The sequence below is a fragment of the Mesoplodon bidens genome (assembly GCF_964165515.1).
Source record: "Mesoplodon bidens genome assembly, chromosome: X".
Lineage (NCBI taxonomy): Eukaryota > Metazoa > Chordata > Mammalia > Artiodactyla > Ziphiidae > Mesoplodon > Mesoplodon bidens.
This window is the reverse complement of record NC_138163.1, coordinates 121,936,356-121,949,797: the sequence shown is the minus strand read 5'-3', so window position 1 is coordinate 121,949,797 and position 13,442 is coordinate 121,936,356. Positions and strand designations below refer to the sequence as shown.

General features: G+C 40.3%; 1 protein-coding gene across 1 annotated transcript in view; it reads left to right on the top strand.

The window, feature by feature from the left end:
• Positions 1-13,442, top strand: part of PHEX (phosphate regulating endopeptidase X-linked) — a 197,016-nt gene that overhangs the window by 170,332 nt on the left and 13,242 nt on the right. The window contains exons 17-18 of the mRNA XM_081221774.1: positions 6,974-7,041; positions 9,220-9,350. Coding sequence (XP_081077900.1) covers positions 6,974-7,041; positions 9,220-9,350 — 199 coding nt within the window. The remainder of the gene's footprint in view (positions 1-6,973; positions 7,042-9,219; positions 9,351-13,442) is intronic.

Sequence of the window (13,442 nt, the reverse complement as noted above, 5' to 3'; positions counted from 1 at the left end):
TGAGTAATATTCCATTGTATATATGTACCACATCTTCTTTATCCGTTCGTCTGTCGATGGGCATTTAGGTTGCTTCCATGATCTGGCTATTGTAAATAGTGCTGCAATGAACATTGGGGTGCATGTGTCTTTTTGAATTATGTTTTTCTCTGGGTATATGCCCAGTAGTGGGATTGCTGGGTCATATGGTAATTCTATTTTTAGTTTTTTTTTTTTGTTTTTTTTTTTTTTGCGGTACGCGGGCCTCTCACTCCTGTGGCCTCTCCCGCCGTGGAGCACAGGCTCCGGACGCGCAGGCCCAGCGGCCACAGCTCACGGGCCCAGCCGCTCCGCGGCATGTGGGATCCTCCCGGACCGGGGCACGAACCTGCGTCCCCTGCATCGGCAGGCGGACTCCCAACCACTGCGCCACCAGGGAAGCCCTCTATTTTTAGTTTTTTAAGGAACCTCCATACTGTTCTCCATAGTGGCTGTATCAATTTACATTCCCACCAGCAGTGCAAGAGGGTTCCGTTTTCTCCACACCCTCTCCAGCATTTGTTGTTTGTAGATTTTCTGATGATGCCCATTCTAACTGGTGTGAGGTGATACCTCATTGTAGTTTTGATTTGCATTTCTCTAATAATTAGTGATGTTGAGCAGCTTTTCATGTGCTTCTTGGCCATCTGTATATCTTCTTTGGAGAAGTGTCTATTTAGGTCTTCTGCCCATTTTTGGATTGGGTTGTTTGTTTTTTTAATATTGAGCTGCGTGAGCTGTTTATATATTTTGGAGATTAATCCTTTGTCCGTTGATTCGTTTGCAAATATTTTCTCCCATTCTGAGGGTTGTCTTTTCGTCTTGTTTATGGTTTCCTTTGCTGTGCAAAAGCTTTTAAGTTTCATTAGGTCCCATTTGTTTATTTTTGTTTTGATTTCCATTACTCTAGGAGGTGGATCAAAAAAGATCTTGCTGTGATTTATGTCAAAGAGTGTTCTTCCTGTGTTTTCCTCTAAGGGTATTATAGTGTCCGGTCTTACATTTAGGTCTCTAATCCATTTTCAGTTTATTTTTGTGTATGGTGTCAGGGAGTGTTCTAATTTCATTCTTTTACATGTAGCTGTCCAGTTTTCCCAGCACCACTTATTGAAGAGACTGTCTTTTCTCCAGTGTATATCCTCACCTCCTTTGTCATAGATTAGTTGACCATAGGTGCATGGGTTTATCTCTGGGCTTTCTATCCTGTTCCATTGATCTATATTTCTGTTTTTGTGCCAGTACCATATTGTCTTGGTTACTGTAGCTTTGTAGTATAGTCTGAAGTCAGAGAGTCTGATTCCTCCAGCTCCATTTTTTTCCCTCAAGACTGCTTTGGCTGTTTGGGGTCTTTTGTGTCTCCATACAGATTTTAAGGTTTTTTGTTCTAGTTCTGTAAAAAATGTCATTGGTAATTTGATAGGGATTGCATTGAATCTGTAGATTGCTTTGGGTAGTAGAGTCATTTTCACAATATTGATTCTTCCAATCCAAGAACATGGTATATCTCTCCATCTGTTGGTATCATCTTTAATTTCCTTCATCAGTGTCTTATAGTTTTCTGCATACAGGTTTTTTGTCTACCTAGGTAGGTTTATTCCTAGGTATTTTATTCTTTTTGTTGCAGTGGTAAATGGGAGTGTTTCCTTAATTTCTCTTTCAGGTTTTTCATCATTATTGTATAGGGATGCAAGAGATTTCTGTGCATTAATTTTGTATCCTGCAACTTTACCACATTCATTGGTTAGCTCTAGTAGTTTTCTGGTGGCATCTTTAGGATTCTCTACGTATAGTATCGTGTCATCTGCAAACAGTGACAGTTTTACTTCTTCCTTTCCAATTTGTATTCCTTTTATTTCTTTTTCTTCTCTCATTGCTGTGGCTAGGACTTCCACAACTATGTTGAATAATAGTGGCGAGAGTGGACATCCTTGTCTTGTTCCTGATCTTAGAGGAAATCCTTTCAGTTTTTCACTATTGAGAATGATGTTTGCTGTGGGTTTGACGTACATGGCCTTTTTTATGTTGAGGTAGGTTCCCTCTATGCCCAGTTTCTGGAGAGTTTTTTTTTTTAATCATAAATGGGTGTTGAATTTCGTCAAAAGCTTTTTCTGCATCTATTGAGATGATCACATGGTTTTTATTTTTCAGTTTGTTAATATGGTGTATCACATTGATTTGCTTGTATTGAAGAATCCTTTCATCCCTGTGATAAATCCCACTTGATCATGGTGTATGATCCTTTTAATGTGTTGTTGGATTCTATTTGCTAGTATTTTGTTGAGGATTTTTGCATCTATATTCATCAGTGATATTGGTCTGTAATTTTCTTTTTTTGTAGTATCTTTGTCTGGTTTTGGTATCAGGGTGATGGTGGCCTCATAGAATGAGTTTGGGAGTGTTCCTTCCTTTGCAGTTTTTTGGAGAGTTTGAGAAGGATGGGTGTTAGCTCTTCTCTAAATGTTTGATAGAGTTCACCTGTGAAGCCATCTGGTCCTGGACTTTTGTTTGTTGGAAGATTTTTAATCACAGTTTCAATTTCATTACTTGAGTCACATCTCCTTCTGACTTTCCTCTTCTGCCTTCTCCTCCACTTTTTTTTTTTTTTAAAGCCAGTTACTACTGTGGGCAACTGGGGCTCAGTTTTGCTGGGGAACTGTAGAATATGCTTCAGCATGATTCCATCTCAGGATCAAAGGAGCTGGGGCATTTGTCATCCAACTCACTTTCCATCATTGATTGAGGACTGCCACCAGGTGTATTAACTCCCTGGCGTTGGCCCAGCATAGGCCTTGAGGGCTCTGGTGGCCAGAGGAAACCCTCGGGTGACTAGTTTCAGGTGCTGGCAGTTGGAAGCTTTCAGATTGGTGTGCTTGAAAATAGTGAGTGCCCAGGGACAGCAGCAGGCATCGACAAAGCCTGCTATAGGGAAGCGCTATCATTAGCATAAATGAAAATTATCTATGTGTATTGACCAAATCCATTAATATCATCCCAGGTCTCAGCTGCATAGTTTTCATCAGTGTTCAGGTATTTGGAATCAATTTTCTCTATTGTTAAGATTAGAAATTTATATATATTTCCATAAAATTAAGGGTTTAGGCTAAATATTTGCTAAGCTTGCTTCAAACTAAAAAGTCCTAGAAGTCTTTGATCCTGCTTATCATTAGCGATTTAACTGATATTCTGTGGCTATATACCTGGACGCTTGGACATAGTCTGGTTGGGTTTTGAATTTATTGATCAGTGTGTTTGTTTATTGGGTCCACGAGATGATTTTCTGATATAAAAGTCAAAATCATAGAAACTTAGGAAATGTTAGTGTTCAGCCTTATGCTGAGCGGGAGAGAGATTTTTATTCTTTTCCTAAGTGTTCTGTGTTTGCATTGAAGCCATTCATCCTCTATTAACATACCCATTCAATGAATAATTATTAAGCATCGTTTGGGCACTCAACATTGGAAATGTGGAGATGCTGTAGAGATGGAAATCACAGTCTAGTGAGATGGGTTCCCATACATCCATCTGTACTAGATGGATTTCCTCCAGAACCAGCGAGTGGGTATTCTTTCTGCTCACACTGGTCATCTTAGCCCTCTCATGAGTGTTGGGTCTAATTGTGGCGACATCAACTAGCTGAATTATTTCCAGAGGAAAGAATCAGGACTGTAAATGACCTAAGACAAAATATCCCAAAATGTGTGTTCCATGAAGTAGTAATAGAGGTGAGTTGTCCTCCCCTTCCCTTTGTTTTGGAGAATCGCAGTACTTAGCAGCATAAAAATTCCCAAGAAGTCCTGCCAGAAGTCCCTAAACTCCCCTTTTTCCTATGTTTTGGGAACTGCTGGTCTAGAATTCATGACTGAAGAGAAAAGAGTTGAAAGAACTTGAGAAGAGAACACTTGAGGGATAACCTCGTAACTGCTTTCACATTTTTTAAGGAAAGTTAAGGTAGCAGAATCATTTACTAAATTTGGGGAGGTCTGAGGGGTGTTTAGAATACCTTAGACCACTACACTAGACCAATAGATAGAAGAGAGGTTCCAGATCAACATTAGGAGCACTGTTGTGTTTAGAACTACTCGAAGAGGGGATGGTCCACCTCAGGAGGGGATGAACTCCTGATTATTGGACATGCCTAAGGGGAGATGTCTTAGGACCATTTGAATGGGTTTTTGTAGACCTCTGCTAAGGAATTGAAGTAAGTGACCTTAAAGCTGCTTGTAACTCTGAGATTTTTATGAATTTCCACTTCAGGCACAGAGTAGCCTCTACTTAATGACAGCATGAGCTCATGGTTGCTCCAGACAGCAGTACGGTGGTTTTGTTGTTGACAGCAAATCCTGTGCTTATGTTAAACCCATCGGGTAGTAAGAACAAAAGAGAAACTGAGTAGGTGGAAAAATTGTCATCTTCCGCATTTTATTTTTGGAAGGCTAGATTTTCTCTGCAGGAGTCTTCTTGTTTCTGGCCAGCAAGTCACATTTTAAAAGGCATACAAGTTTATTTATTTATTTTTATGACATGCTAATTTAAATAACGTCCATTGATAAAATGGAAGATGTGAATTTAGTATTATGAAACATTATCATTGTCAGGCTTAGTCATCTAAAATTACTTTTTCTTTGGCTCTTGTCCAAAAGATTGTGATTATGTAACTGAGAATTGGAACTTGCAATGATTCAGTCATTTTCTGAATTCTCTATTTCCCTTTGCAAATAAGAAGCTCGTTGGAGCAGTCCCTCTTAAGGGACATTTATTGCAGAGCAGTTGCTATAAGCTTCCATTGTTCATCCCTTAAATTCATCCAGTCAACAGCATTGACCGAGGCTTGTAGAGGACCAAGTACTATTCTCAGCTGAGAGTCCTGGAAAAAATGAAATGTTACAGGCTGCATAGTGATAGCTACTGCTGCAAAGATTAGCACTATGTAAAATTACAAGTTTGTCCCACACTGCTCTGATAGATCTATGATTGAAATGCATAATTTTACTCTTACCTCTTTTTTTTTTTGCGGTACGCGGGCTTCTCACCGCTGTGGCCTCTCCCCCTGCGGAGCACAGGCTCCGGACGCGCAGGCCCAGCGGCCATGGCTCACGGGCCCAGCCACCCCGTGGCACGTGGGATCCTCCCGGATCAGGGCGCGAACCTGCGTCCCCTGCGTCGGCAGGCGGACGCCCAACCATTGCGCCACCAGGGAAGCCCTACTCTTACTTCTTTAATGAAGGTTTGCAATGATGGAAAAACAGTAGGAAAGCATTTTTTCAAATGCAAATTACCTTGCAGGAAAGAAATAACAAAGGAAGGAACTGCCACCAAAGGGAAAAATAAATCTTACAGCACTTCCTTGGGTATAGTTGAGACAAACAATTAACATGTTAAGGATCATTATGTCCTGTAATAACATGTTGCTTCAAAAATTTTTGTTTCTTCCACTTATAGGTCCTATCTGTTTGCTGGGTGACTTTGATGTTGCATTAGGAACCAACTGTGAAATATTTTTAGTATAATTACAAATCTTAGGAAGAATCCTTATAACAAGGATTTTAAGTTTTCTGTAATCCTCATGCACACGTTAAATGACTAAAATAAGTTACATATTGATCTGTCACTTGCAAGAAATGGTAAAGTTAATTAATCAGTTAGTTAAATCATTATTACTTTCTTACTGTGCACTAGGTACAGAGAATTTAGCAGCAATCAGGTAGATAAGGGTTTGGCCTTCAGGGAACTTTTAGTTGAGAGAGAAGATCCCAGACACACATATAGGGAAGCCCCCCTGTTGATTTCCTGATATATGATTTATATGTTCTCTTTCAGTTACGTATTGCTCCATAACAAAGCGCCACCACTGTTGGCTCATGATTCTGCAATTTGGGTGGGACTCAGCCGAGACAGCTTGTTTCTGCTCTGTGTGATACTGGCTGGAACAGCTCGACGGGGGCCATAAGATCTAAGATGATTTTGCTCACATGTCTGGTGCCTCAGTTGGGCTGGCTCTAATGGCTGGGGCCTGGCTGGGCCTCTCTCTTTCTTCAGAGGTCTCTCGACGTTTGGCATCTCTCACTTGCTTCGCTTGGCTTCTCTTTCTCCAGCTCATTACCCCAACTTCTTTACACTGCAGCTGACTTCCAAGGGGGCACAAAAATGGAAGTTATAAGGCCTCAGCTCAGAAGTCACACCCGGCCCCTTCCACTGCATTCTGTTGGCCACAGCAAGTCCCAAGGCTCATCCAGATTCAAGGGGGGAGGAAATAGATTTCCTCTTGGCGGGAGGAGGAGCACATGCATTCAGGGTGGGTGGCATTGTCGGTGGTCACCTTTGTAGGTGACCTACCACATGGTTCTTTAGGGGTGAAGAGAAATAATATAACGCCTTTTCGAGATCTGGTTCAGGCTTCACAGTCTTTGCTGTTCAGTTGTAAATTTGTCCGTCACAGAAGCAGAGGAACATGACTACCTTTGAAAGCAGAGGGATCCCTTTTCATCTCTGCTCTTTTCCTGTTTCATGACTCCATTTGGAAAACAATTTAACTTCTAAGTCCATAGTGATTTTTCAGCAGGTTCTCAGATAAAAAATAAACGGTATGTTTACTGACAGGATCTTTTCAAACCCTGCTGCTGCTTTGGGTGTCTATTCATATAAACTACAGCTAGAGCGGATATAGAACCATAGAAGCCTTAGGGCTGGAAGGGGCTTTAAAAACCATCTCTTTCACATCCCTAATTTCACAGGGTAGGAACTAAGGCCCATAAATGCTCATAATGACAGTGTTAGAAATTATATTTTCTTTGTCTATTTCAATGAGAAGGATGTGTTTACTTTTTTTTTTTTTTTACAATTTTGTGAGTGTGGTTAGTAAACAGATTATCTTGGCTTTTTGTTGAGAAAATATTGAAGGATTATGCTCTGACGTTCATGCTTATAATTTTCTCCCAATTATACATTTATGCTGTAGATCTCTGAGTTATGGCGCTATAGGAGTAATTGTTGGACATGAATTTACACATGGATTTGATAATAATGGTAAGTACTGGTTCAGTGTATAAGCTGATGCTATTATGGTCATGTTGACCATATGGATGTTAATTGTTGCTATTATCTTTGCATAGTGGTATCATCATAGATTGAAGATTATCCAAAGCAGTATGATTGCTGATGGAAAACTTTCCCCCGTGTCTTGCTGTGATAGCTTTGCAATAAATAAATAATTGTTCCCATTGGAGATGGGGTAGAATGAAAAAAAAAAAGACCTTGTAATTTCAAGGGAATTAGCTTTGCATTTAGATCTGGATTGCTGTAGCTGCCACAGTAGTTACAGGAATTACTTTGTAGCTTCTCTTCCTTTCATTTCTTTATTCACCATTTTGAGATGCTCTCCCTGGAGGTGTGAGCTCTGCTCTGAAGATGATTATACATGCTGCCAAGTTAGGACTCAGCAAGTTAGGACTCTGAAGCTTGGCTGACTAGTTCCTTTATACTATTTCAAGGATTATGCAATGCTTAATCTCTGCTTTTCTCTATGCTGTCATATATTCAGAATTTTTTTAGAAAGGCTATGCTTTCCTAATAATGAATAATATAGAGTGTGCTATGTATCCTGATGACATTTAAGCAAAAGGAAAGAGCAGAATATGGCATAAACTAAAGAAATGATTGCCCTTTGAGAGTCATCATTTTTAATCAGAACTCCTTTCTCCTTTAACTTTGGAGTTTTATTGGAAAGCCACATGAAATCTCCGAAACTTAGGAATTAGCAGCAAATTGCAATCACACCCACATCCACACAGTGATTTACAGGGCAGACCCAAGAACTGCCTGGCCCAAGGCAACACTGTATAGAGGGACCTCTTTCTTCCATGTCTGTGATGTCTCCAACATCCTTTCCTGGATGCCTACCCCAGGGCCAGAGACCCTTTTGGTTCCTCTCCTTCTGGATAATTCTTCTTGTACCCCCACCAGCCTTTCCTTAATCACCTAAGTTTTTTGCCCCCCTGGCCTCCCCTCCCTGTTAAAATGTAGCTGCCTTGTAGTCATCTGAATCCCCAGAGCTACACTTTCGGAATTGCCTGTTTGGGTTATCTGAGAGGAGAGTCTTAGCTAAGAAACAAAAGCCAGTAGTGGTCTCTTGGTTCTGGGCCTTTCTTCCTGGGAAACTTAAGTATAGTTCTCCCTCAGAATCTTCTGGAAGCCTTTTGGATTCTCTCTCAAAGGACAGAATCTAAAGATGGCATTTCACTCTGTAACCAATACTTAGAACAGTGCATTGCACAGTAACTATTTAATGATCGCTTGGTTAGTGGGTAGGGGACAGTGACACTGTGCTCTACCAGGGGTTGGTGGTAGTGGCATCCAGCCTTGCTGAAGAGCTTTGGATTGTTTCAGTTAACACCTGTGCTTAGGGGACTTTCATGTACGCCCAGTGAAGAGTTCTCTGCATAATTAAATTTAAACCAATAGTAACCTTGAGTGTAGAAGATAGTCCAGATACACCCAGACTTTTTTTGAGGGACGTAGAGAAATTGAAGAGTGAGCCTGTAGCAAAAAAGCATGTATAAGTAATCCTTTTTTCTGTTATGTTTTGGAGATTTCCATTCTTGTTCCAAGTTCTCTTTTTAGAGCAACCTTCCTTGTCAAAGCAGGACAGATGGGCCTTCCATCTACACTGATGGCTGTGGAATGATTCATAACAGAGGTTTTATGTGTCTCTTGGCTCCTGGCACCTCGGAGGAAACACGATCCTTTAGAGCTGAGTCAGGGGCTGTGGTCGCAGGGTGTGAGTGACTCACCGAGGCTGTTCCTATGGATTGTTTGTTTGGAATTTCACTGGTAGTGGCGCTTTGACTCCTTCCATGGGCTTTCTGAAAGCCATTTCATTTCATAATTTAGAGAATATTTTGGGTCAGAGCAGGTGAAAACAAAGAATCTAAGATTGGTCAAGAATGGTACATGCCGTAAGTTGATAAATCTTAAAGTATTCTTTGTTGCTTAGAAGGAAAGAACTTCCTCAGACCTCTTTCTCCTTTCCTTGCTTTTTACACTTAACCTGTGACACTGGAGAGAAGGCAGGAACTGCTTCCAGGAGTGCTCCCTGCTGCTGGAACTGTCTTTTCAAGGCTTGTTGAAGTGAGGGAAAGGGAAGATGAAGAAATGAATTTGTTTCCATAAATAATACGAGTAACTTTTAACTTTCCTTTTTGCCAGGTAGAAAATATGATAAAAATGGAAACCTGGATCCTTGGTGGTCTGTTGACTCAGAAGAAAAGTTTAAGGAAAAAACAAAGTGCATGATTAGCCAGTATAGCAACTATTATTGGAAGAAAGCTGGCTTAAATGTGAGTAAAGCTGTGGCGAAGGGGGCATCTGTGAGTCCTTCTTCCTCACCTAGACACGAGCTTGCTTTAGACCATCAGTTCTCAAAGTGCAGTTCCCAGGCCAACAGCATCAGCCTCCCTGGGGAACTTGTCAGGGATGTAAATTCTTTAGTCTTAATCCAGACCTACTGACTGAGAATCTCTGGGGCTGGGGAGTGGGGAGCGGGGTGGCGGTGGGAGCATGGGGTCTGGCAGTCTGGCAGTCTGTCTTTTCATAAGCCCTCAGGTGATTCTGATATAAGCTAAAGTTTCAAAATCACAGGCCTAAACATTAGTCTGCTCTCCTAGATTCAGATTAGTACAGAAAACGCTGTAGCAAAGACAAACAATAAAATTCTCACAAATCTACACTCTATATCATTAAAAAGATTTCCTTCCAAACTACTGCTTAGGTTTAATTCATTGAAATAAAACGTCACTCATTTGAATTAATGACTCTGAATTGCTTAAGAGTTCTTAGATAAAGAATTTTGAACAAAAGAAATGACTTTTAAAATGCTGATTTTCTATTATATATACATATATACATTCCTATAAAGGCACGAATGTAATTTTATACATGCTTTTCTGTGTGGAATGTTGCTCCTTTCCTTTTTTGTCTTCACCTCTACCTCCTACCCCTTTCCCTCTCATCACTTTTATCTTCTCCACCTGTAATCCATCTCAATAACCCTGATATACTTTTTCCCATGCTCACGTAGAGTTACACACATACATACACACACACACACACGTGTGTGTGCACTCACGTGCTTTTACTTCACTGTTTTCAGTGGCTGCCTGAAAGTCCACGGTGTGAATGTACTCTAACACAGCTGACTAATGTCTTGTTGAGGGTTACACTGTGTCTCCAATTATTTCTCCACAATACATGCTGCTGCACTAAATACTCTTATTAGGTATATATTCTTTTTTTCTGTAGAGGAGAGATTCCTACTGTTATTAAGAAGTTATAATATTTCATATTCCCACCAGTGATGGATGGAGGAGCATTTATGTATTGAGTTATTTACTTGTCAGTTTATGAGACCTTAAAAAATATTATAGATGTTAAAAATTTTATTTGTCATTCATATTATACTATTTTCTCCTCAATATATTTCTCATCCATTGTACTTTATATATGGTATCTTTTGACAAACAAAATTTAAATATTTCCATATAGTCAAAGATACCTATCTCTCTTAAAAAATTGTTTCTGCATTTCCATTCTATATCATATGTGTAGTCTCCTAGCTTTTCTGGGAAGGTTTTTACTGTTTTGTTATTTTACATTTAAATATTGAAGTGTGTGAAACTTATTTCGCTGTGGAGTTTAATACGAGAGTTCACTTTTATCTTCTTCCAAGAGGATAGTCAATTGATCCAGCATCAGTGACTAAAAGACATTTTTTTTCTTACTTAATCGAATGTTTGTCAAATATTAGAATCTCATATATACTGAGATAAATTTCTGGATTATATATTCTATTCCGCTGATCTATTTGTTGATTTCTATATCAATGCGTTATTACTATGGCTATATGGATTTTTCTGGTATCTGCCAACACAAGCTTTCCCTCACTGTTCTTCTTTTATATACTTGGCCATTCTCAGGCAAATATACTTCTGTATACACTCCAAGATCATTTTACCCATTCTCCACCCACTTCCCAAGAGAATCCCATTGAGATTCTAAGTTAAATCACATTAAATGTATGGAATTGACATTTTTGTCATAGTCTTCTTGTTCAAGAATGTGGTATGCCTTCCCATCTGTTTGGTATTTGTTTTAGGTTTTGAAATACGATTTTATAGTTTTCTCCATATAGTTTATCTCCTGTACATTGTTTTTACTTCTTTTTTCTTTTCTTATTTTGCTGGTTTGATCAGGTTAGCTTTCATTCCCTTCCCCCACTATTAGTTTTTTCTTGTAGTTTTCCACTGTATTTTCTGTCCCTGCTTTCATAGTTACAAGACACAGATTTCTCTCACTGTGTTTGACAGTGCGACCAATAATGAAGAATTGTTGGTAGGTATAGATCTGCATGAAGATCTTCCTCTAAAATGCACATGCAAACTGTGTCCTCCTAATTCATCTAGTCAAGGGCACAACACCTAAGAGAAGCAGGGGACCACACAGAACTGCAGTAGGTCAGTGTATTTACACGTAGTTTCCCCAGAGTGTCTTGGTCTGTTAGTCAGGCCCATGGTCCATCCTAACACCTTGGGCTGGGAAAGCACCTGAAACCTCACTATGCCTCAAGTCTATTATACTGGGGTTTATTTCACCATTCCAGAAGAATTTAGGTCACAGTCCGTGCACTTTTAAAGGGAACGTTTATGAACACTGAGCCAGTTCTCCTGGTTCTGAAAGCGTATACAGCACCAGGGAGACCATCCCTTATCCAGGAGGAGAAACCAGACTCTGTATCCTTGAATAGTATCTCTAGCTCCTTTATCAGTGTCCTGGAAAGCCATTTCTCTGCCCATATATTTTAAAAATATCTACAACTGTGTCATGGGAAGACCTAAAACGGGTGCTTCTGTGTATCTGTTTTCAGTTCAGGGGTTATCACATTGTGAAAATCCGTCTAGAATATATGTTGCTTCAAGAAAAGCAAAGGGTTCTTCCCAGATGATGATTGAGAAGCTAATAAAAAAAGTGGTGCCAGGTACCACAACAGTAACAGAACATTGCTGTTTTCTGGGGTTTTGATTTTTGCCTTTTTTTTTCAATAGCATGTGCTAGATGTCTCTATAATTTTGTTCAGATGACTGTAGAACCTGGATAAGCTGTTGCTGCTACTGATGCATAACATACTACTATTGGTCTTTTATATAAATCTATCTATCTATACCTCTCTCTATATATACACACATATATATAATTTGAATATTTGGAAACTTTAGCTGTGCTGTCAACTTTGGAGAAAGTATCCCAGTTGTACCATGTTGGGTTGGCATTGTATAGAAATTAACAGCCATATTGGTCTAGAAACATTAAATATAATTTTTCCATTTGGACAGGGGTAACACACTGTATTAAGTTTGTAAGGTCTTATCTGCATGGGTTTGATTACAGAAACTAGCAAAGTACCTCTAAAATAAAAAAAAAAAGCATAAGGGAGGGATTCTAGAGTCAGACACAGCTCCAAATTTTGGTTCAACCAGTTGCAGGGTGTAAATTTTTTTTGAACTTGGGCAAGTTATTTAACATTCCTGTGTCTGAGAGTCTTCATCTGTGAAATGGGCAGCTATTTTTTGTTTGTTAGTTAGTTTGTTTGTTTGCGGTACGCGGGCCTCTCACTGTTGTGGCCTCTCCTGTTGCGGAGCACAGGCTATGGACGCGCAGGCTCAGCGGCCATGGCTCACGGGCCCAGCCGCTCCGCGGCATGTGGGATCCTCCCGGACCGGGGCACAAACCCGTGTCCCCTGCATCGGCAGGCGGACTCTCAACCACTGTGCCACCAGGGAAGCCCTGGGCAGCTATTTTTTTTTTTTTTTTTTTTTTGGCGGTACGTGGGCCTCTCACTGTTGTGGCCTCTCCTGTTGCGGAGCACAGGCTCCGGGTGTGCAGGCTCAGTGGCCATGGCCCACGGGCCCAGCTGCTCCGCGGCATGTGGGATCCTCCCGGACCGGGGCACGAACCCGTGTCCCCTGCATCGGCAGGCGGACTCTCAACCACTGCGCCACCAGGGAAGCCCCTGGGCAGCTATTTTTGAACTCGTTAGTTTGTCTTAAGAATTAAATGACTGAGATAATGTAAAGCACCGGCATGATGCCTGCTATGCAATAAGTGCTCAATAAATTGTAGTTAATATTCCTAATACTTTGTGACATACTCATAGGTATGCCATGCCAGGAGAGAACAATACAATAGGGGCTAAAAAACCAAAAAACAATAGAAGAGCAGTTTTCTTGGAGGAAGGGAAATGCATATTTCCTGGTGATTATTATTTGCAGGCATGGGAGTTAGACTTTACACTTAATTGAAACATATTTAATCCTCATACTGGTTCTGAGAGGTGTGCATATTACTCCCTGTTTTACATATGAGGAAACTGAGGCTCA